At 43.2% G+C, this 25,007-nt stretch overlaps 2 protein-coding genes across 2 annotated transcripts in view; both read left to right on the top strand.

The window, feature by feature from the left end:
- LOC126986000 (clumping factor A-like) overlaps positions 1–25,007 on the top strand; it is a 200,237-nt gene that overhangs the window by 137,734 nt on the left and 37,496 nt on the right. Inside the window, exons 5-6 of the mRNA XM_050841685.1 lie at positions 470–621; positions 10,551–10,673. Coding sequence (XP_050697642.1) covers positions 470–621; positions 10,551–10,673 — 275 coding nt within the window. The remainder of the gene's footprint in view (positions 1–469; positions 622–10,550; positions 10,674–25,007) is intronic.
- LOC126986090 (piggyBac transposable element-derived protein 4-like) lies at positions 19,215–21,686 on the top strand. Its single transcript, XM_050841800.1, has 3 exons — positions 19,215–20,186; positions 20,413–21,305; positions 21,635–21,686. Exons 1-2 carry the CDS (start codon positions 19,735–19,737, stop codon positions 21,302–21,304), a joined length of 1,344 nt encoding a protein of 447 aa, XP_050697757.1. The 5' UTR covers positions 19,215–19,734; the 3' UTR covers position 21,305; positions 21,635–21,686.

Here is a 25,007-nt window from a genome sequence, read left to right as displayed (position 1 = left end):
CGTTTCTAATGCCGTTGCCGGGTATTTGTCCGTTGAGATTTTGTGGTCTGTTAAATCCGAAATTCGTAAATCGGGGTCCGTTAAATCGAAGGACGAGTGTATTTGGTAAAAAAAATCAGCCAGGTGGTGGGTGAAGCTATGTAAAAATGCCACTATATTGGACAACAACGTCCACCAGTTACTCGTCCGTAGATTTTCCGCACTTTTCTGCTCTTGGCTGATATGATTTTCCACCAAATTTAGTGGAAAACCCACTGAATTGGCAATGCTGTGGGGTGAGAAATGATGTTGGAACACTCATACGTGGGAAATTTGAGTGTGACTGGCGCTCGCAGCGAGGATTTAGCACCACCGGCCAGTTACGCCAGTCCTCGCTGTGAGGATTTAGCATCAAAAGGGTTAAGGAATATAATTTAATATAATAATGCAGAGGGAGATACCAGTACTCATGACAGCTACAATCTTTTAGGGCCAAGGACTCTGCCCAACACAAGAGCAAGCCCCACACAGCTGAAGGCAGCACGGCACCACTGCATGTGACCACCGCAGCGCTGCCGCAGGAGACAGCCACAGACCAGGATGACAGCGGCTCAGACAGTGACGAGGCGGCTGAACTTGAGGGTGAGTACGCTTAAGACGTGATTAACTAAAGCCCTCGTCACAAACTTGTTTCCATATTTTTTTCCTGCACTGGTCCTTTGCAGTCTCTGGATCCAGCAAAGCATCAGTGACAGGAAAGAGTATGGGTGGAGGCACACTACACATTCTCCCTGTACACCCAGTGCCAAAAGCCCAGGTTCAGTCAGTTCTTGTGCAAGTAAAGACAGAGGCAGCTCACAAAAGACAAGGGAGCCTTCCAATTCCTGCAATTTCTATTTTTGCTTGGAATTAAGTCATACCTATACTTTTGACTCACCAAAATTCTTTCCTTAGTAGAAAATGTCAAAACCTTACTAGATCATTTTTGCCAAGGCTTCTGGCACCTAGCTAAATACATTTCCAACCTCTTTCACTTGTGGTGGCACTGCAGCCCTCACCTCTGCTTTGAGGACTGAACTCTTCACTCTGACTTTTGTTGAAAATTCACTGCTGGATGATTTAGGCACATGCATCCCATTTGTCCCCCTCTGACTTTGTTATGCCTAATATTAAACTTCTTAAACATACCTTCCTGTGCCCTCTGTTCTAAATACCCGGATTGCTTATGATCCTGGTAAGGTTTTTACTATTGTCCCTGCAAACTGTGCTTCCTGGCTGACACCCTGCCTGATCATTTCTTTGGCTTTGCCTAGTAGTACACTCAACCCTTGATTTGCCGGACTAAAAGGGGGGAAGGCTTGTCCGGGAATGGCAAATGTCCGGCAATGGAAAATGTCCGGGGGTCTACCCCCTTGCCGGACTTTACCCTATATATGTCCGGGAAACACAACCCACCCCCGGACTACACCTCGCATAGCTGTCCTATACTGTCCTGTAATATAATATATTACCTTCTACAACATGCACATATACAACATACATATACTATATACAGGTACTGTACTGTTTTTTTTATTAGCATTTACCTTACTGTAGATATATTGATGGTAGATATCTGATCCCGTGTGGTCTAGTGGCGGCTTCAGTAGTTTCGTCTACTCAGAATCAGACACGACTTCCATACTCGAGTCATGTGTCCGCCCGCGCTGCCATCTAGTGCCCGATTTGCGAACTTTGTCTGGCGCGGTAGTTTGAAATCGACTTGTCCCGGACTTTTTTTTTTTTTTTTTTTTTTTTTACCCCACGGACTCTTGTCCGGCAAATCCGAAATCCGGCAAATGGAGGTCCGGCAAATTGAGGGTTGAGTGTAGTATAGCGTGCCCCAGTGGTCAGCGTGGCCAGCTAGGAATCTGTGTGCCTGGGTTAGAATCCCTGCCGCATATTCCCATTCCATAGGTCTGATATTTACTTCATTGTAGCAGCGGCAGCGACCTTGGCCACCTCACATAATAGTGCGTCTGTGTGCATATTATGTTTGTGTGTTCACAATCAAGAGAGTAATTTTTGTCAATCTTGTGTGTCTGGGGTGGGCGTGGTGCCGGCCCAGCGATGCCCCATTGATTAATTGATTGTGTGTGGGGCTCGCTTGACCCCCCCCCCCCCCTCTCTCTCTCTCTCTCTCTCTCTCTCTCTCTCTCTCTCTCTCTCCCCATAGACATAGCTAGATGGAGATGAAAAGGAAAAGAAATATGTATTATTGAAGACTAATCAGTAGACAAGAAATAGAAAGAGAAGTAAATCGAGAGAGAGAGAGAGAGAGAGAGAGAGAGAGAGAGAGAGAGAGAGAGAGAGAGAGAGAGACCCATACCCATAGCACTCGAGCTGGAGGTGAGGAATGAAGGAACTATCAAATTCCACAGCCATGCCAGCACTCCAGTCAGTCAAACAACACAAAACAGAAATAAGCGATGAAAATGCAGAATAAATGCAACAACATGTGGAAGGGTGCCGTGGAATGCTCATGGCGCACCTCATACAGGCTCGTAATTCTGGCAGATGTTTTTGGGGGTGGTGGCTAGAGGGCATCATAGGTTCATGAGTGGGGAGGGGGAGGGCAGCAAACACAGCGAGCATGCAGCTGGGGGAAGTTTTTTTAATTGAGCACCTTTAAGGTCATTTTGAGGTTGATTGAGGGATATATTTGACTATTTAGATGACAATTCAATTTAATGAAAATGGTAAAAAATGAAGGAAGGTAATGATGTTGATTGTTGCTATATGCTGGCGAATTTTAGCGGCAAGCAAAAGAGTGTACAGTTACGGCCGATGTCTCTACACTTTTGGCTGGGCAGGAGGGAGATTTCCACTTCCTCAGCCATTCCCTTGAAGTTTCCTCCTAGCCTGTCACCTCCCCCCCTTCTCACCCTTCCCCTCCTACACACACCTGCACATCCCAGGGAACAATAGGAGGAGTGTTGATTAACCCTGGAACTGTCTTGCTGGGTCCGGGCAGACCCACACTGTCTCTACTCTTTGACATTCGAGCTCTTTTTCCAAAGTGATAGCCGTATGCGAGTTGTGGTTCTGGTTGAAGCCATTTGACACTCAGAGCTTGATGAAGGGATATGCCGTCTTCACTGTGCATGCTCCTGACACAAGGTAGGAGGTAGTGTGGGTCTGCTCGGACCCACAGATTCCAGCCATGTGAATTTTATTCATAACACTCCATACAGAAAAAGTTATTATTTTAGTGCTCGTGTACATGAAAATACAAGATGTAGAGGCACTAATTCAAGTTTATATGTTTAGTAGGCTATTAATCTTTCATCAAAGTGTTGTTATCATCTACATATCTGTAAATATTATATTTTGTTTAGTTTTAGATAGTGAGGGAAATGGTGAGAAAAAAAACAATGTGTCACACTGTACTGAGCAAAAAGCCATCTCACAGATCTTAGCAGAGGACACCATCAGTTTATGTGATGATGTCACTATCAAACCAAACAGGAAGAAGAAAGACAACGAAGGATATACAACTGAAGTAAAAAGTGTGTCTTTACCTAGTTGTATTTACCTAGTTGTATTTACCTAGTTGTATTTACCTAGTTGTGGTTTTACAGGGCCTGGGCTTTACGCTCGTGTGGTCCCGTCTCCGTATCTACGTTTATCCAACTTTTCCTTAAAGCTTTGCACACTCCTCGCCAATGCTACATCCTCACTTAGTCTGTTCCAAACCTCTATATATCTTTGCGGGAAGCTATATTTCTTTGTCTCTCAAGCATCTTCCCTTCCTCAATTTTTTACGATGTCCTCTTGTGTTCCTGGTGGTAATTTCTTCTTTTTGTAGTAACTCCTCATTAGCTACTTCCATTTTGCTCAATAATTTATTGATTTGTATTAGGTCTCCCCTTTCTCTTTGTTTTGGTAAGTCAATTTCCTTTATAGTCTCCTCATATGTTAATCCCTCCAGCTCTGGAACCATTTTTGTTGCCATCCTTTGTATTCTTTCTAGTTTCTTTATGTGTTTCTTCTCATGGGGAGACCACACTGCCTCCACATATCCAATTTTGGTCTGATCATAGTGGTAATCAATTTTTTCATCATATCCTTATCCATGTAGTGGAATGCTATTCCTATATTTCTCACCATGTTATATGTATCACCAAATATCCAGTTTATATGACTCTGGCTGTTTGTTATCTTGCATTATTACTCCCAGATCTCTCTCTTTGTGTACTTTCTTTAATGTTTCACCATCTCCCATTGTATATGTCCATTTTGGTCTTCCTTCACTTTTTCCCATTTCCATAACATGACATTTCTTCACATTGAATTTCATCTCCCATTCCATACTCCACTTCCAAATCTTGTTTAGGTCTTCTTGCAGAATTTTGCAGTCTTTACTGTTTCTTATATGTCTTAGCAGCTTTGCATCATCTGCAGACAGGCTCATATAACTATTTACTCCCTCTGGCATGTCATTAATATATACTAGGAAAAGTATTGGTGCCAATACCAATCCCTGGGGCACTCCACTCTCTACAGTTCTCCATTCCAATTTTATGTCCTTAACCACTGTTCTCATCTCTCTTCCCCTTAGGAAGCTTTCCATCCAGTTCTTCGTTTTCCCTGTCAATCCTCCTTTATTTTCCAGTTTCCACAGCAGTCTTGTATGTGGAACTTTGTCAAATGCTTTCTTCAGGTCAAGGTAGACGCAATCAACCCATCCGTCCCTTTCCTGTATTTTATCTGTCACTCTTGAGTAGAAGCTCGGTAAGTTTGTCACACATGAGCGCCCTTTTCCAAATCCATACTGTTTACTTGTGATTAAATTTTGCTCCTCTAGAAATCTTGTCCATTGTTTCTTTATCACTTTCTCACATATTTTACATACTACACTGGTCAATGATACGGGTCTGTGGTTCAGGGGTTCTTCCTTCCTCCCACTTTTGTATATGGGGACCACTTCGGCCCTCCGCCACTCCTTAGGCACTGTACCAGTTGTTAGTGAGCATTTAATGATGTCATAGATCGGTCTAACCAGCTCATTTCTGCATTCTTTCAATATATACCCTGAGACTCCATCTGGTCCTACAGCTTTCCTCTCTTCCAGCTCCACCAACAAGTCATATCTGTCCTCTTTATTTACTGTAACTTCTTCCATATGAACATTTATCTTGTTTTCTTGTGGCTCATTAAATATTGATTCTTTAGTAAAAACTTGCTGGAACTTTTTGTTTAGCAACTCCACCATGTCTTTAGGATCATCGATAATCACATTCCTGTCGCACAGTCTTTCAATTGCTTCTCGTGGTTTAATCTTTCCATTTATGAATCTATAAAATAGTTTAGGTTGTTTCTTGCACTTTTCCACAATATCCTTTTCATGTCCCTTTTCTTCTTCCTTCCTTATTTTCACGTATTCATTTCTCGCTTCCTTAAAATCTTCTTTATTCCTTTGGTTTTCATTTCTCTTTAATCTTTTCCATGCCTTGTCTTTTTTTTCTTTTGCCTTAGCACACCTTGCATTAAACCAGTCCTTTTTTCCCTTTTCTTTAGGTTTGTATTCTGGTACAACTTCTTAACCCCTGTTTTATATGCCTCCATGAAAATATCATACTTTTCTTGCACTACACTTGTTCCCATTAGCTCATCCCAGTCCAGCTCTCCATAATATTTCCTAAGATTTTCCACGTCTGCCTTTCTATCGTTTAACCTGTATCTTTTATATGATTCATCCTCTTCACTTCCCTCCTCCTCCGTTCTGTCTCTATGATCATGTGGTCACTCTTTCCCAGAGGGCATCCGTACCTTAATTTATCCATTAAATGTATTCCTCTTGTTAACACCAGGTCCAGTCTCGCCGGTTCGTCGTCACTTCTATATCTTGTGTTTTCCTTCACCCTTTGCATCATCAAGTTTTCCATCATCAATCTTAACAATCATTCCCTCCATGCCATATCTCCACCATCGCTTTCAAACATCTCCCAATCTACCTTTTTACAATTAACCCTTTCATTGCTAAACGCTCACAGCGAGCGTTAGGCATATTTGCTGGTGGTGCTAAACGCTCGCTGCGACCTCCACCCGCACTCAAATCTCCCACGAATGAAAGTGTTCCAACATTAATTCTCACAACACAGGATTGCCAATTGAGTGGGTTCTTCACAAAATTTGGTGGAAAATCATATCAGCCCAGCGCGGCAAATCTACGGACGAGTAACTGGTGGATGTTCTTGCCCAATATAGCGGCATTTTTGCATAGTTTCACCTATCACCTGACTGATTCTTTGACCAAATAGTTATAAATATTGCAGTTGGCAATACAACCTTGCCAGAATCTGAAGAAAAGATGTCCACAGTTCCCTCAATATGGCTGACCATCCTGCACGCACCGACGTAAGTGTTAACATTCAACACTCCCTGTACGTGCATGTACGTTCACAAGAGAGGCATACATAACCGACTCCTATAGATCTGGACCTCCTCTTTCCAATGGTGTTTTTGGTTTTTAGCTGTGATGAAGAGTTTTTGAGATACAGAGGTTAAAAGAGACCCCCCATTGGGCTCCCCGACTGCTCCTGAGGGGATAGTTGCGTCCGCACCACGCGCAAGGAAAGGGTTAAAATCACCAACTAATAGTACTCTTTTGTTTGCCTTGAGTATTCTACTTAAACTCTGAATGGTATCTTCAATCATGATTTCATGTTCTTCTTTACTCCATGTTCTGGGTGGTACATACGCTGTTGTGATGGTCATCCTTTCTCTGTTTTGTTCTCCAAGTTTACACTCACTATTTCTGCTTTTCCTTCTCCATATACTTATGATTTTACTAATAACTCCTTCTTTGTCATTGTCATCACTCCTCCACCACCTTTGCCCACTCTATCTTTCCTCCATACATTGTATTTTTTATCAAACACTATTTGGATGACTTCATTAAGTTTAGTTTCTGTTAGACATACAATCATTGGCTCCTTCTCTTGTAGGTAGTCTTGCAGTTCCAGCTTACTAGATATTAGTCCGTCTACATTTGTATACATCACATTCAGTCCCTTAATTGTATCAGTCTTGTCTAACTTTTGCTCTCTTTCATCTTCTCCCTTCTGTACCACTTTCTGACATGATCTCCCAGAACTCTCCAAAAAAATACCTCTTTTTTTTTTCCTCTCCAGATCTTTCATCATTCCTTTCTTTTGCCTCTGTTAGTAGTTCATTCCATTTCTTCCTTTCTTCTTCATTTCAATTTTTCTTTATATATATTTCCTTACATCCTTCTGTTTCCCTCAACTTTGTTGTTCTATACAATATTTTTTCTGCTACCTTCTGCGAACTAATTTTAATTTGATTGGTCTTGTTTTCCCTTCCATATAGGGGCCCATCCTTTAAATTTCCTCCACCTCCTCCTCAATGTTTTGCCGTTCTTCATCATGTAAGTTCTTAACCCGTGGGCTTCGGCTATGGGAAAGCCGAGAAGTGGCTGAGAAACGACCAAATTACACTGCATTTTGAGACTAAGAAAAAAGCAAGGAGCATACATCAGAGTACTCCTCTCATAACCATAAAGCTGTTAAAAATATTTGCTTTTACTCAAACTCCATTCTTTTTGGGTGGTGTTTGTTACCAAATAAACAGTCTTGTGATGCGTGATATCTAGCCGAGAGTCGCTTGTTGTCTACTTTAGAGAATTTGACAAGTGATTACTGTGTGGATAGCTAATTGAGTCTGCCATGACCTTACAGCACCACCTATGACAAAGAACCCACCTCAAGAACATTCACCCACCACAATGACCTCGGGCATTCATGGTGGGTTGCGCTATGCCACCACCGCCTACAATTAGCTTGAATTAGGTGTTTTATGGAGAGCCCTTTTTAGGGTCCACCGTACCACAGCCACGACTCGTGAAAGGCCTGAAAAGGGTCTGCCAACATTCTCGGGTTAAGTAGGTCTTTTACAGATTTCAGTTCTTCCTTTTCCCTTCTTGATTTGTATGTTGTATTCTGTTCCTTCATGCCAAATATCACTACACTCTTCTTGTCTGCCTCCTCTCTTACTAGTTCTTCATTTTTCTTCAAAGCCTTAACCACCTCCTTCTCTACGTTATCCTTGTCTTCTTTCAATTGTTGTTTGATCACTTCTTTAAGGTCTACATTTGCTTTTTCATTTTCCACCTTCCAAGTCTTTATTTCCCCAACATTTCCTCTTTAACTCTGTGTTCCTTCTTGGTCATTATTTCCTTCAGATTTCCATTTTCTTTTCTCACCACTCCCAGTCCTTCCTTCATCGACTTTTCATATTTTGCTAATTTCTTCTTCAGCTCCTCATTTTCCTGAATCAGTCTCTTTTCAGTTTCTTCCAAATTTTGAACTCTACACCTGAGGTCCCTTTGTTGTGTTCTGGTCTGTATCTCCTCTTCATCCCTGCTTTTCACTACCCCGATCCATTTATCCAGTTTCCTTTCCATAACCAATATTCTCTTATAAATAGCTGATTCTTTACTCACGAATCCCGAAAACGTTGCACCATCCTCATACCTCCCCTCATCACTATCATCATCAGCAGTCTCCATATCCATCCTTATTTCCCGCCTTCTTAATCCATATCGTCTTCTTCTTGGTGTAGTCCACTCCAAATCCTCCTCCCTCCCACTCATCTTGCATCTAGTCAACAATAGGAGACGGGACCACTGTGTACAATAAAGAAAAACTGTACATTACCCAGGCCCCTTGTAAACACTACACTAGGCGCCGTTGAGGCGGCGCCAATCAGCTGTTCCAAGAGCTCGGCAGGCACGTCTTGCTATGGTGATGTCTCACCTCCGTATGTGTGTGACAAAGATGGAAAATGCAAGAGAGAGAGAGAGAGAGAGAGAGAGAGTGTGAGAGAGAATCACCTGTCCTCAGGGGCTGACCTCACTCTGTTATCAGAAGAAATTTTGGGGCTGTTAAGATGGGGGCGGGGAAGGCATGTAAGGGGACAGTGAGGTGGCTATGGACGATGAGTTGGTAAAAATTTGAAAAGATTAGAAAAACAGAGAGCCAAGCTCAGGTGGTAAAGTTACAACGGCCCTGACTGTACTCTCCTGCCACCAACGCTCAGCCTCCCCTCGTAGGGCGCAGGAGAGCAAATCTCCCAACAAGCCAGGCCTGGGGTTAATCTTCATGTGGGTGCTTGGGATTTCCAGACCCTTTCGGATGATCAGCAACTACCCCATGTGTCAGCTGAGCTCAGGAGGCTAAGAGTGGACATAGTGGGGCTCTCTGAGATAGACCTGGCAATGGAGAGATCAGTATTGGGAGTTATACCTAGTACTGGCCATACCAGGATGATGGTGCTCATTGCAAGGGAGTAGCTACAGCCATTTCCAGCCGACACAGTCCTCTGTCGTTGGGGTTACTCCGGTTGATGAGCGTGTGATGCTGGTGAGACTGAAACACACCCTGGGCTTCATATCTCATATTGCAGTGTGCGCCCCTACCGAGATGTGCGGACTTGAGAAGAAAGAGATGTTCTATGCCAAGCTCGACTCTGTAGTTGACCAGTGCCAAGCGACACACTCAGTGTCTTGGGCGACTTGAATGCAGTTACTGGCACAGAGATGGCTGCGAGTCATGTGTTGATCCCTACGGCTCCAGCACCAGAAACGTAAACATTTAAACTCCTTCTGAACTTTGCAAAGTCCAGAAGGCTGAGGATCGCTGGTTCACGGTTCCAGAAATGCAAGCCTCTGCACTGGACTTGGTATATCAATGCTGGCCGTGTGGCAAAGGAGATCCATCACATCCTTGTTATTACTCACTGGAGGATCCTCCAGAACTGTAGGGTTTTCCTGAGTGCTGAGTTCTTTACAACCAACCACAGACTTGTTGCAAAACTGAAGATACGTATCAGGTCCAAAAAAACTGAGGGAGCAGGGAGTTTGCAGTGGCACTCTCAAATTGATTTGAAGTGCTTGGTACTTTGGATGACCCTGTTGAGTTGTGGAATACCTTTAACCCGGTAGCAGAGACGGGCCACATTTTTGGTTTTCCTGCGTACCAGCAATAGGCCAAATGCTTGACTTGACATAAACCACCCAAAGGAAATAGTTAAAGGTGCTGGTGTCATTTGGCATGGGGTGTTGCTATTTATAACAACGCGAGGAGATCGCAATCACGCGTAGTCAACTTACCTCTAACAATAGGTAGATCACTCAGCTAAGGACTTAATAACAGTTAAAATCACTACAAATAGGGCCCCATATAGTAAGTTAACCTGTGAACCACTTAGCTGAATATGATGATGAGTTTCAGAATAAGTAATCCGAAACAGTCAGCCCTGCATGAGATCAATCCCTTGTAGTAATAGGTTGTAGAAGTAGAGACCGAGGAACTGCGGAGACTGAACAGGGAGGTCTGTACTGGGTGACTGCTGCTCTGAGACTGGGGCCGAGCGGCTTCTGGTTGCCAATTGTTAATTTCCAAAACGACCCCTGAATCTCTCACTTGTAACTCGGTTTCTTTGTTTGCAATACTTGGTTTTAGCTCTGAATCACCCTCACTCCCCAAACACCCCTTAATTCCTAACAGGGGAGAGTAGTGTTGGAGGATGCACGATGGAGAGCGGACGCACCAGTCAGAGCGTTTCTACAAAACCCACGTCATCTGGAGTCACCTCAACTAAGAAGAGAGGAATGAAGCGAGACCGCAATGGTGAGTAGAATATATCTCTGATGTTTTATATATATATATATATATATATATATATATATATATATATATATATATATATATATATATATATATATATATATATATATATATATATATATATATATATATATATACACACAGTCACCTCTCGATTAACGCGAGGGTTATGTTCCTGGAATGTCGCGTTATTTAAACATAATTTCCCCATAGGAAACTGTGGTAATAGGGGGGATACTCTCCTTGACACTGGGAAAGTCTGCCTTCTTAGGGGATTTTGTTACTCTAGCCTTAAAAAGAAACATTATTAATACATTAGTAGGTCACGGAAACAACAAAACACACGTCCTCATATTATTTAAATTTGTTCTTCACCTGCGTCGGCCACCGTCCCTCCTCACCCCGCGCCCCCGTCACCAGCCGCTCCCTTCGCCACTCCGCCTCACTTGCCTCCTTCCTCTTCCCTTGACTACCCATGCTATTGGTGACAAAGATAACTCCTTTAAGTTAAAGTTTTCTAAAGAAAGAATTGCTTCATTACATTTGTAAGTCACTGACACAACAAAAACACGTCCTCACACTCACCGTCATCACTTTGTTGATGCGTCAAGTTGTCGGCCCGGGGGGTTAACTAGACGTGTACTCGTTAGGTCGGGAATGGGAACCCACCATTTACTCGACAAAAATATTATTTGGCTCGCATATTAATGCAATAATTAGTGGTGACCAACCACTTTCAAAGATCTCTCTCTCTCTCTCTCTCTCTCTCTCTCTCTCTCTCTCTCTCTCTCTCGTTAGTTTCTTTATACACTGTGTCTCTGATTTCTTCCCTTCTGGACTGGGCAGCGAGACAGACAAAAGAAAGGAAAGGCTTTGGGAACACCAATTTAAATTTTTAAAAGCCAGTTTGTCAGCAGGCTGATGTGCAGAAGCAGCCTGCTGTAGATTTTAGTAGGCTAGTTAGCCAGATCGCTTTCTTTTTTGCCTGCCAGAATAGACAGTTGGTCCAGGTCCACTGTACCTGAAAAAAGGAGCAAAGGAGGGGGAAAAGATTGACGGGAAGAGATGGTCGGGGAACACGCCATGACTGTGACTTGGAATTTGAGTGAGGGCCACGGCAGCCGACTGTGAACGTTCTTCTTGTCTACATCTATAAAGTTTGGCCATATGATCATTCTGATAGTGGGGACAACTTGTAACTTACTGAATACAAAAATGTGCGGAGAGAGAGAGAGAGAGAGAGAGAGAGAGAGAGAGAGAGAGAGAGAGAGAGAGAGAGAGAAATCCTCCCAAAAACTAACCCAACCGCCACCATGAGATTTTCTCCCTCGGAAAAAAAATCCAACCTGGCAACTCTGCGCTTGTTTGGCCAGGGGAGACCACGAACCGCGTCACAGATGGATTTGCCAGCGTGATCTAAACATACGGTTCTGAAACCATACCGCGTCATATATTTATATACAGTCAAGTTGCGTATGACGCGGATTCGTAAGGCGCGGTTTTCCATGACGTGGTATGGTTTCAGAACCGTTTGTTCAGATCACGCGGGTAAAACCATTTATGATGCAGTTTGTGGTCACCCCTGCCTGGAGCGCTCCGGGTCCTCTCAAATGCATGACGCAGCAGCCCGAAAGGTTAACTCGTACTGCCTGCTGCAGCTCGGTTTGGAGAGATGGAGCCTCTGCCTCCGTGCTGTGATGACGTCATCAGCAAATATGGCGGCCCAAACAAACACATATAAGTGCTTCCATTGCATTTCACCTCTCTGTGCCACCATAAAGCGCCTATCACACTGGGCACTTTTTCCTCCGACCTCCGACAAATCGGCGGTACCGCCTACCTCCAGCACTTTTTCCGCTGACTGTCGGAGCAAATTTGCAGCCCGTACCATTCGGGAAAAAGTCGAAGGAAGGCGGAAGAAACTACCGAGTCAAATGACATCCTGTAAACATTACTGAAAAAAATAAACTATTTGCCATGGTTAATGTATTTATTGCACATTTTGGAGTAACATATGGAACATAAATAGACAGTATTACAAACAAAACACAACTTTATGGTGTAAGAACATAGGCTTTCAGTTGACTTCGCGGGGAACCAAACAATAACAAACTCACATGGCGACCACTGCTTGATCTTGATCTTGATCTTGATCTTGATCTTGATGTCACAGGTGGCTCGGGATTTCTCCCCAGCCAGGCCTTTATATCGGCAGCTCCTGTGAAAAGAAAACAAAACATGTAAAGGGTGTGTGATTTGGAGCAGGGAAGCAGAGACAACCCTCATAGAAGCAGTGAGGGAGCATCCAGTATTGTGGGATCCTGCACACACCCAATATAAGTGCAAAGGACTCAGGCGGAGCTTGTTCACAGCAGTGGCAGACACCCTAAAGTCATTCTACCCACAACTTGGCACATTCACTGCTGGTAAGTTAGAGATATATGTATCCTTATGTTGTTACCATATTCATTCCCTCTCAAAGAAGGCTACATTACCACAAGGGTTAGGGTATGCTGGCAAAGAAGGTTTCTTGGGTGTTACTTTACAAATACTCTAGCACAGCCAATCTATTCTGTCACTAATTTCCAGTGTTTTATGTGTGGTAAACACAATTATGATCATCAGTTTTACCAGAAGTCATTAATACTATTTCCCTTCTCCCCACACAAGCAAACTTTCGGACATATGAACATTTTCTTTAGGTGGCCATGGGGGGTGGAGCATTATATTTGCACTCATTAGTCAATACATATTAATTACTGTTTCTTCAGAATATTAATGTCCAGCAGTAATGATAGCCTTAATTGTGTTCTAAACATAGCAAACAGTAGGGAAATTTGAATTTTGTTTGGAAAGGCTGAGTTTGTTTACATAGAAATGTACCTTTTTGGGGTGAGGGGTAGCAATAAAGATTAATTTATATGACTTGTTCTCCCGTAGTACGGGGGTAGCCAAAGCCTATTCTAGGGTCACTAACCTGACCTTATATATTTACAACACTGCCTACTAACAAGGTGTTTGTGTTTCTACTAAGCTTATTATTTTACAGCATGACACTTCACTTCACTTCGTATTTTATACTATCATAAATTGTTATCTTTTTCAGATGACGTCCGCAAGAAGTTTGGGAATCTCAAGGAGTACTACACGCGAGAGAAAAAGAAACACGTGAAACATAGTGGGGACGGAGGCGACAAATTACCGAAGTGGGAGTTGTACCCCTTGTTAGAATTCCTTGAGAGGTGCACCGAGTACACCTCAACCTGTGACAACCTCACACAAACTACTTTCAATGTAAGCAAAGAATGTCACATACTGAACTTTTTTTCTTTCTTTTCATAGTTTTGAAAGATAAATGTAATTATATTCCAGTGCATGCTTTTTGGTCTTCCTCAAGAAATTATGTTGCAACTTCACTTTCCATTTCTTAAATATTTCCTTATAATATACCTTTATTACTATAGGTATTGCAATCTAGCTCTTATTTTGTATCGTTCCTATTTACATTTTCTCCTTATGTTATTTAATGTATTCCTTCATGTGTCTTATCAACCATTAACAAATATAGGCGCAACATATTAAATTGCAATATTTGATGTTGCAGGACAGTGTGTTACCCGCATCTGTGGTCCTGTCGGTTGATAACCCAGACATTGAGGGCAGCGCTTCGGGGAGAGCCATCGACAGGGACGAGGTGGCATGTAATCCTGACACGCTTCCCCATGCAGACAACTTAAGCACAGCATCGCCGCAGCGCACTACTATTAGAGGTGCATCAGGGGATGAAGAGCCACCCACCACTCAAAACCAAAGGAAGCGTAAGAGGGGATCAAGTTATCCCCCAAATGACGCTGAGAATTCTGTCTTCTGGGACAAAATAAATGAAGTTTTAAGGCAGAATAATGCGGTACAAGATTATGCTTATGGTTTTGGGGTAATGGTGGTGGCAAGAATGCGGGAGAAGGGAATTAGATGGCAACGAAAATTTGCTAGGAAATGCATGGATTTGATGGAAGACAGTGATGAGGACGAGTAAAGTCCCCTCATCAGTCTTTTAATTATCAAAATTAGGGAGATCATTCTTATTAGTAGTCTTTTCATTGATTTCATTATAATCTTTATTATAAGAATTATTATTATTACGTACTATTATTATTATTAGCATTATTATTAGTATTAACTTTATTATTATTAGTATTGTTACTGACATTACCTATATATAATTGTATACTTTCAATTATACTTCTTATTCTCATTATCATAATTATTATTATTAGTTAGTATTATTCATGTAATGCCCTGAAGTGATAAGAGTTGACCACAACAATATCTACTTTAGGCATAACAGTCCATAGAGAGCTATTGCCCAATGGACTAAAAGGCTGTGAATGAACATGTAGGTATTTAATGAAGCATATTTGTTACACTGAGGCCATTAAACATATCAACATCAATTATCTTAAGGTTTATTTTCAACATTGGTTGAGTCCAGTGGGCTCAGTGGTAATTAATCTGAAAGCAAACACGGAAAGGAATCTTAAAAAAAAAAAAAAAAAAGATTCGGAGCCCAAATTATGCAGAAGAAATTTTACATTTACTTTCTGTTTACATTACATTCCCAACTTTTTACATATCCCACCTCATGCACTCACTAACTAACGGGGAGCATACGCCGGGTGCGTCGCTGCAATGACACAACCCCTCCAGCCGTCATTTTTAGTGTAGATGTGCCATTTCCCTCTGCCATGGTACCGTGCCAACTGAGTTGAAGTATGCCATCAGTTTTTGTCTCACCTGCACAGCATCCCTGGCTGGTCTTCGGGGCACCGCTTGAAAGTTCTGCAAGACACCAGCAACGCCTCTATGATGACCGCTAGATGTATTTTCATTCCCGTCTGCTGGAGCATAAGCATCCCGTGATGTGACCCTTAAATAATTGTGAAGTGCAACCGAGGCCAAAACTATTTTTGTTACACATTCTGGAGATGTGCGGATTGGCTGCCGGAATATTTGGAATCTGCTGACCAAAATCCCGAAGGCGTTTTCTGACACTCTCCGTGCCCTAGACAGACGGTAGTTGAAAATTCTCTTTTCATCTGGTTGATCTAATCCAGGGTATGGCTTCATGAGGTACGTTTTTAAGGGAAAGGCATCGTCGCCTACAATTACATATGGGGACTCAGTGCTGGAATTAGGTAGAAACTCAGGTGGTGGCAAGCTTACTGAATTATTCTCTAGTCCAGCAGACAAACTGCACCTACTCCAAACTCCTGCGTCACTTCCTCGCCCATTAGTGCCTACATCTATATACAGGAATTTGTAGTCAGAGTCCACCAGAGCCATTAGGATTATACTAAAGTCCCCTTTGTAGTCAAAATACAAAGATCCAGAATTTGCTGGCTTCTGGATCAACACTCTTCCCATCCAAAGCACCCACACATAATGGGAAGTTCCAGAGGGTGTTGAAACCCTGAGCCACTTCCTTCCACTTTTCCTCTGTCCTCGGAACCACCACGTATAAGGGCTGTAGAGCATTGTAGATTGCCTGGCACACCTCAGGGATGATTGATGAAATGAGGTTCTGGCTGACCCGGAACTGGTAGGCAAGGGATGTTTGTGACTCTCCTGAAACAAAAAGAAAATATCAAGTGACAACTGTAAATTTTGTCAGTTCTCCTTACATAAAACTAGAAAGAAGAGTGGGGGGTTTATGGATTGTATGGGCATGGCCACACTGTTCACATCTATTTTGCCTTTGAATATGTAGTGCACGGAATTTCTTCACCGGGTCATAGTGCATGGCCAGCTCAAAGGTTCGGGTTTCTATAGTTATTTATCTTTGCACTGCCCGAGACTTGATATATATATATATATATATATATATATATATATATATATATATATATATATATATATATATATATATATATATATATATATATATATATATATATATATATATATATATATATATATATATATATATATATATATATATATATATATATATATATATATATATATATATATATATATATATATATATATATATATATATATATATATATATATATATATATATATATATATATATATATATATATATATATATATATATATATATATATATATATATATATATATATATATATATATATATATATATATATATTTTTCTTTCGCATATGCCCATGTGCACCTGTAATCATTACTACACTTGCTGCGGGAAAGGACTTATTTTAAATGACACCTGTATAGGTCCACGTCGCCCCCCAGAACTCATCTTTGATGCAGTGGAACTAGAGATTGGGTATCAGGGCGACATGTAGGTGTGTTTAAGCCACTTGGTGATGACACAAAGGAACGGTGTTTTCTTGGTACAGTGCAGTCAAACTTGAACCACATTTCAGCCCACTCTTACTTACCTGTAGCTAGATATCTCATGGTGATTGCCAATCTCACTTCAGGTGCGACAGCCTTCCGCAGCCTTGTGTCTTGCTTCCTAATTGTGGGCTCTATCATTTTAAGAAGCTCTTGAAACTGATGTTTATCTAGCCGCATCCACTGCCTGTAGCCTTCGGTGTCTTCCAACGCAAGCTCTTGTAGGAGTCTGCTAGCTACCCCAAGGTTCTCTCTCCTTGCAAGCCACTGCCGTCTCCACGCCCGTTTCTTCTTCTTGTCTTGAAGATGAAATCGTCAGATAGCAGTGCTGCGACGACAATATTACTCGAGTTGGAGGGCAGTAGCTGGAACAGGTTGGCCATTGCTGCTGGAGCTGGAGGTAGGATGTAAACAAGCGAGTGTGCTAGCAGGTGTCGGCGGTACCGCCTGAAATCGGAGGTCGGAGGTAGGAGGTCGGAGGAAAAAGTGCCCAGTGTGATAGGCGCTTAACCACTGCAGCTTCATTTTCATCCTGTGTTGCAAGGAGCTCGTCACCCAAAACAGCTTGTGATGCATGTTTAAATGTCAGGAAGATCAGCGGATGCCATTTTGCTGCCAGAACAGCTAGTAAACGTTGTCAGTCACTGGCAGCAAAATGGCGTCCGCTGATCTTCCTGATGACGTTTAAACATGCATCACAAGCTGTTCTGGTCGACGAGCTCCTTGCAACAGAGGATGAAAAGGAAGCTGCGGTGTCACGCGTTTGAGAGGACTCAGGGCGGTCCGGGCGGCCCGAGTCACTCTCTCAAACGCTGGCAGCTGCCCGCACATGCATGGCGCCTCATCTTGCCTCATCTCCACGGAAGGGGTAAAATGGTGACGGGTGAAGAAAAGTGTATGTATTTTCCCCATATGTGAGTGTAGGAGCAGGTGGGGAAAAATAGTGGTGGGCGGGAAACAATGAATTTTCCCTGTATGTGAGCGCAGGTGGGATAAAATGGCGGCTAGCCAGTACCAAATTGTATTTTCCCCATACGTACTGAGTGAAGAAGTGGGTGTTGACGGTGGCCGAGTGGATAAGGTGGTGAGCGTGGGGTTGGACAGAACAACATCAAAGGGCAGATAATGCCTACCAATGCACTCGGGGTAGAACGAACGAAAAAATAAAAGTGTGGGTGGGGCAAAGTGGCAAGGGCCAGAACCAAATTGTATTTTCTCCATAGGTTTAGTTATTCCTGTGACGCGGTTTCCTATGGCGCGGCCATTGCTCAGAACCAATTAACCGCGCCATACGCGACTCCACTGTATTGCCAAGAAACATCAGAATCTAACTCTTTTAACCCTGTGTGAGTATCGATGTTGTATATTTACAACGCGCCACTTCCTTTAAATGCGTATTTGCGCCTGCGTGCGGGCATTTAAACTGCGTCGGCACCCCACATCTCGCCTGCCGCCTCAGTTTGGTGCCTGCTGTCAAGCTGTGAGGGTCTCTGTGCTACTTCGCCCTCCCTTCATGGTGTATGAGCCACTTGCGTTGCATTTCAGCAACATCATTATACAAGCTGTGACTGTTATGTAAGTACATTTAAATGCGTATTGTTTTGATAATAAAATTCATAACAATAACATTTGTTGGAATAACTTAGTGAAATTTTTATGTGGGGTTCGTAAGTGATTGTGCTGACATATGCCATTTACAGAATTGAGGTATGTACCTTATTTTTTTTTTTAAGATTTTTTTTTCTAAGACATGCTTTTTGCTTTGTTTTACAGAAATCATGTCGAAGCCAAGTTTGACCGACGAGGAGATAAATGAGTTGTTGGAGTGGGATGACTCGGACGGAAGTGAGTACGGGGAGGATGGGACCGACAACTGGGAGGTTGACGAGGGGGTGGATGAGGTTTACGTGGATGTGGAGGGAGATGAAGATGACCCTACCCCAAGGCCCTCTGAAAAGGGGACCTCGAGGAGTACCTCCCCTCCCCCACCTCCATCAAGCCCTGCAGCCACCCCAGAGGCTTCCCCTTCATCTACAGACATGGTAACACTTTGCACCACACAAGAGGAGGCAGCAGAGGCAGAAATACACGACCTGGCAACTCCACTCTCCACTCTGACCCAGCCAGCCACCTTATCTCGCCTGACCTCTTATCTTGTGTAAACACAGCAGCCTACCCCACCACTACAGTTTCCACCACAACAACACCTCTCTTGCCTCCTGCCATCATCACAACTCGTAGCAGGACACTGTTCCAGCCCTCTACACCTCTGCCTTCCACCTCTACACCTGCTGATGATCAGCCCACCCCTGCCACCCCTCACCGACCCAAGCGTGGCCGTGTGTTCTCTCCTCTTCCATCTACGTCTCGTGGGTTGCTGGATGATGATGATGAAGACGTGGATGACCCACAACCACTGCCTTCTGCTGAACTCCTCCCCTCTACAGCAGTGAGATCATCCAAACGGAGGAGGGGGCCCCAGAATCCAGTTGTAGGGCAACCGCTGAGGAGTGTGGGCTCAACACTACGTGGAAGGGACAAGAGGAAAACTGTGTGGAGGCCTGATTCGAAAAGTAATCTTTCCAGGTTGCAGGTGACATACGACACTCCAGGAAAAACCTCCGATGTGTTTGATGGGTTAGAAAACATTGATGAATACTTCCACCAGTTCATCGATGACTACATGCTGGCTATGGTTACATTGCACACTAATGACAGGGTCGCCAATGTTATGAGGGGGAAGTATAAGAATCCTGATTACACCCTGCAGGATCTTGACCTCATGGAGATGAAGGCCTTCTTGGGTATCCTACTCATGACAGGAGCCAGGAAAGATAACAGGACCTCCTCCAATATATTATGGTGCAACGTAGAAGGCATTCCTCTGTACCGGGCCAGCATGTCAGAGAGGAGATTCAGGATCATCTTGTCGGCACTCCGCTTTGATGACGCAACCACCAGGGCACAGAGAGTGAGGACAGACAAGTTGGCACCCATCCGAGAGTTGTGGGAAAAGTTGGTGCAGCACTGCCAAGCCCTCTACACACCTGGGCCCCACATCACCGTGGATGAACAGCTGTTGTCGTTCCGTGGGCGTTGTGGGTTTCGGATGTACATCAAGAATAAACCTGCCAAGTGAGTATAAATAAATAATTGCATAAAAGTTACCTATCCTCAAATATAACATTTCTAATACTTACTTGATGTACTTACCTGAATACTTACCATGAATTGTGTAAACTTACATACCTTTCTTTTTCTGAAGATTTCTAATATACGTATACTTACTTGATGTACTTACCTGAATACTTACCATGTATTGTGTAAACTTACTTACCATTCTTTTTCTGCTTGTCCTCAGGTACGGTCTGAAGATTGTGATGGCGTGTGATGCAGACTCACACTACATGCTGAACGCCATCCCTTACCTGGGTAAGGGCAGCACGCCATCAGACCGGCTTCAAGGGGAGTACTTCACCACGACGCTCACTGAGGCATACCACTTCACCGGCCGCACTGTCACCACGGATAACTGGTTCACCTCCATTCCTCTGGTGGACAAGCTGCAGGAGAAGGGGCTGCACCTGGTGGGGACGTGCGGGGTGAAGAAGGAACTACCAGCAGAGCTCCTCAAAATGAAGATGGCGAATAAGGAATCTTTGGCAGTCTATAACCATGCCAGAGACCTCACACTTCAGTGCACCCAAGTCAAGCCTACCAAGCGCCTGCAGCTCCTGTCAACCATCCACCACGAACCCACCATCATCGAGGGACACAAGACAGACATCGTAATGTTTTACAACGCGACCAAGGGCGGTGTTGACACATTCGACCAGTTGTGTGCCGCTACAGACACCGCCCGCAAGACCAACAGATGGCCAGTCTGCTTGTTTTATGGGATGATAAACATCGCGCTTGTTAATTCATTCATTGTGTGGCAGGCCAAGCATCCAGACATGAAAATGACCAGGAGGCAGTACACGAAGATTCTGGCAGAGAAGCTGTGCAGGCCATCTGCGGTGCGGCGCCTTGGTATCCCAAGACTGAGCATCAGCCTCCGTAGCCTCATACGTAACACTTTCAATGTCCCACCTGAGGAGAGGCCAGCAACACAGCAAAAGAAAACTGAGAAGAGGCAGCGGTGCTTCCTCTGCCCCACCAGAGAGCAGGGACGAACCCGGGTCTGCTGCAGTGGATGTGGGAAGTCCGTGTGTGCATCCCACTACTCTGTCTTCTGCCCCTCCTGTTGCTAGGGTGAGGAACTATTATGTTTTCGTTTTCTTGAGTGTGTTATGCAAGTGTACATTTCATTGGTATCTAATGAGTTATATGGATGTTGTGCATCTCTGAACCCCCCTAAAAAGACCCTGTAACTCGATTCTCTAGGAAAATAATTTATTTAGTACCTTATCTTATTTCGATTTCCATGAAACTTCCACAGTAGCTTTGTCAATGATTGGGTAGTATACATAAAAATTTTCATGAAGTTTAAAGCATATTTAGGTACCAAATTTTTTTTTTAAAGAAACAAGAAAAACAGGGTGAGAAAATTTTACTAAAGTTTGACCTGTTCTATTTTTCAGCGTGGATTTTGCAGAGAACAGGTTGTCTCGCGCCCGTCGTGTGGTGGAAAATGCTTTCGGTCTCCTGCAGTCACGATTTAGAGTCTTCGGCACTACCATGCTACAACGACCTGCAGTTGTCAAAATTGTCACCATGTGTGGGTGTGTGATGCACAACCTGATATTGGACCGCTACTCAAATTTTCATCCCCAAGAAGTCGATCATAAGATGGTGACCATAACGTGATTGATGGATCGTGGAGGAACATACCAAATCTGATGCAACGCCCAAACTCGACGGGAACAAATCCAACGAGAGAAGCAAAGGCCGTCCGAGACTACCTGGCTTTGTACTATGCATCAGAAGCAGGCGCAGTTCCCTGGCAAGAAAGGATGGTATATCCAAGAGGACGACCAGCAGACGAACAAAGGATGGAGCAATAATTAAATAAATAATATATATATATATATATATATATATATATATATATATATATATATATATATATATATATATATATATATATATATATATATATATATATATATATATATATATATATAAGCTGTGTTAATAAATGTTATCTGTGTATTTGATAATAAAGAAACCGATTAATCTTCCTTGACTGTGAATTATACCCTCAAATATATACTATATACCTTATAGGAATATCATATTTGGGTGGGAGGGAATGGGAAAGGAAATAAGAGTAAAATAGAATATATGTTAAAATTTTTTTTAAATATGAATTTAATGTTTACAAAAATTATTAACTTATTAAGTAATAGGCAAATCTGGTCGCTTCCCACACCGCCTCCACCCTTACTACCTCCATGAGGCTACGTGTGTGTGTGTGTGTGTGTGTGTGTGTGTGTGTGTGTGTGTGTGTGTGTGTGTGTGTGTTCGTGTCACACTAAACACCCACCAATTTATCGGTATTTTTAAATAAGGGAGTAAAGTGGGTAGGAAAAAAAATCAGCTTCGTCCCGGGCCAGAATGAATAAGCTTTTACATTGTTTTCAATACCCGAGTTTAGCGAACTTCGAGTTTAGCTATATCTCAAGAAGAAAGCAAGCGCTAAACTCGGAGGTATATATATATATATATATATATATATATATATATATATATATATATATATATATATATATATATATATATATATATATATATATATATATATATATATATATATATATATATATATATATATATATATATATATATATATATATATATATATATATATATATATATATATATATTATGGGGACAGTATTTTTCCATGTGTGATTCTCTGATTTAATTTTCCAAGTGTTTTACCTTTTACCAGTTATTATTTCAATACCTTATTTATATATTCAGTTATCATTTTCCAAGTTCTTTATTACCAACTCTTCATTATTCCCTTTTATCTGTTATCATTTCAAATCCTCAATTTTCAATCCATTTCTTAACTTCCCAAGTTTTAGTATATTTTTTTTCTTTTACCATTTATGTCCCAATTATTTATATTCAGTTTGTAGTTTATATTTTATTGGTAAAGGAAACATTAAAAAAGTGTTTTTAATGTCTCCTTTTACCAGTTATTATTTTATATCCATACTTATATTATAAATGAAAAGGGAAAAAATATAGTTGTTTTTTCATATTTATTTCATACATTTTAACATATTTTTATATGCAATACATTTTTATTTTGTTTACATTTACTGTCTATCCTCCGCCTCGTAGCCCTTCGGCGTCTCGATCATGGGGACATTATGGCCTTTTCGCCAAGCGATTTCGTCTTCTGGCCCTGGAGTTTGGTGGTCGTGACTTGTGTGCTGCAGGGTCTTGACGGGGACGGTGAACAGCCGAGTATAGATTCCCACTGTATTGGGGTGGGCACCTGCTGCTGTGGCTGCTGAGGAACTGTTGCTGTTCTGATTGTTGAGGCTGGTATTGTTGTTGAGGCTGTTGGTACTGTTGTTGTTGAGGCTGTTGGTACTGTTGTTGTTGGTATTGGGGATGTGGCTGCTGGTACTGGGTCTGTTGGTACTGCGGCTGATGATAGACTGGAGGAGGAGGAGGAGGAGCAGGAGCAAGAGTAGGCGGTGCAGGAGGCTGCCACAGGTGCGATGGGCTCGCAACTCCTAGTGGCATGGGCACAGAATCCAGCAACCTCCTCGGTCTTTAATAGCACTCCTGGCCATCACTGGTTCCTCCATGAGGCTGATCATGTACGCGATCTTGGAGAAGAGTACTCCATGATGCATGGGGGAAACCTTCTTCAGGCGAGTGTACATAAATTCAACAAACTGCCGGATGTCAGCGTCAGGTCCCTCGACTGGTGGTTTTCGTAGCTAGCAGCTGTGCACTCTGGAGTAGTTCTTGGATGGCACTGCTCTCCTGGGTAGATTTGGTGGATCGTGGGCTGGATAGTTCCTCCTCCTGCCGTTCCTTCTTCCTCTTCCTCCTGGCAATTGAGTGGGCCGATAGGACAGACTCATGGCTGGAGGAATCTTGATCGTCACCTTGTCTGCCAAGTCATCACTAGGGTGCGATTCGTGGGCGATGTGACTCTGCCAGGAAGCCCCAAACCTCGACGATCTTCTGCTCCCTCTGCGTCCTCGGCCTGGCTGCTGATCCACTCTTGCTCTCCCTCTTCTCGATTTTCCCAAAATCTGTTCTCTTCTTGTCCACCACCTTCTTCACCTGCTGGTGAGAACAGTCCGAGAAAGTTTGGGCCAGGTCCTTCCAGAGGCTCTCCTTCCACGCCGGATTCAGCCACTTCTCGTTCCGCTTATCGTGAGCTCTGGATGCAACTGGACGAGTTTGCTATCTCCCTCAGTTGGTCGTCAAGGGGTAGTCCTGAACGCCTTTTCTTGGATGGCCGAGTGCGTTTCCTGGAGAGCCCAGCAACAGGTTGTACCTTCACCACTTCCACATCAGGAACGCCAGTGTCGTCAGGAACCTCAGGAGGAACATCACCAGTTTCTTCCTCCTGCAGACTCGGGGAAGACTCCTGCTGTGGTGCTTGCTGCTTGCCTTTCTTGGGCATCTTGGAAAGGTTGGCTGGAGATGGGAGGGTTCTTCTTCTGTCTGTGTTTGCGAGATAAGTGACCATGTGGCCCACGGGTGCTGTTTTTATACCCCTTGGATCAGGTCACGGAGAGGCAATTATACAGCTCGCCACCACCTCGCGCTAACCGTGCCCACCTCGGACTAACATCGCGCCCACCTCGCACTAACCTCGTACCACCCTGCACCACACCTCGTGACACCTCGCGCCCAGGTAGCACGAGTCAGACCACTGCGCGCCAGGCGCGACGTCGCGCCAATAGGCGCGAGGTGTCTCAACAGGGTACGAGGTGTCACGAGGTGATGGCACGAGGTGGGCCGACCGCCACT

This window comes from Eriocheir sinensis, chromosome 61 (assembly GCF_024679095.1).
Source record: "Eriocheir sinensis breed Jianghai 21 chromosome 61, ASM2467909v1, whole genome shotgun sequence".
In the NCBI taxonomy this organism is placed as follows: domain Eukaryota; kingdom Metazoa; phylum Arthropoda; class Malacostraca; order Decapoda; family Varunidae; genus Eriocheir; species Eriocheir sinensis.
This window is presented reverse-complemented; position numbering and strand designations above follow the sequence as displayed.

Bases quoted from the DNA above. Each gene is read 5' to 3' on its own strand.
- LOC126986090 (XM_050841800.1), top strand. From the start codon at position 19,735: ATGCTGGCTATGGTTACATTGCACACTAATGACAGGGTCGCCAATGTT. The intron at 20,187-20,412 runs GTGAGTATAAAT...GCTTGTCCTCAG, and splicing joins ATCAAGAATAAACCTGCCAA to GTACGGTCTGAAGATTGTGA.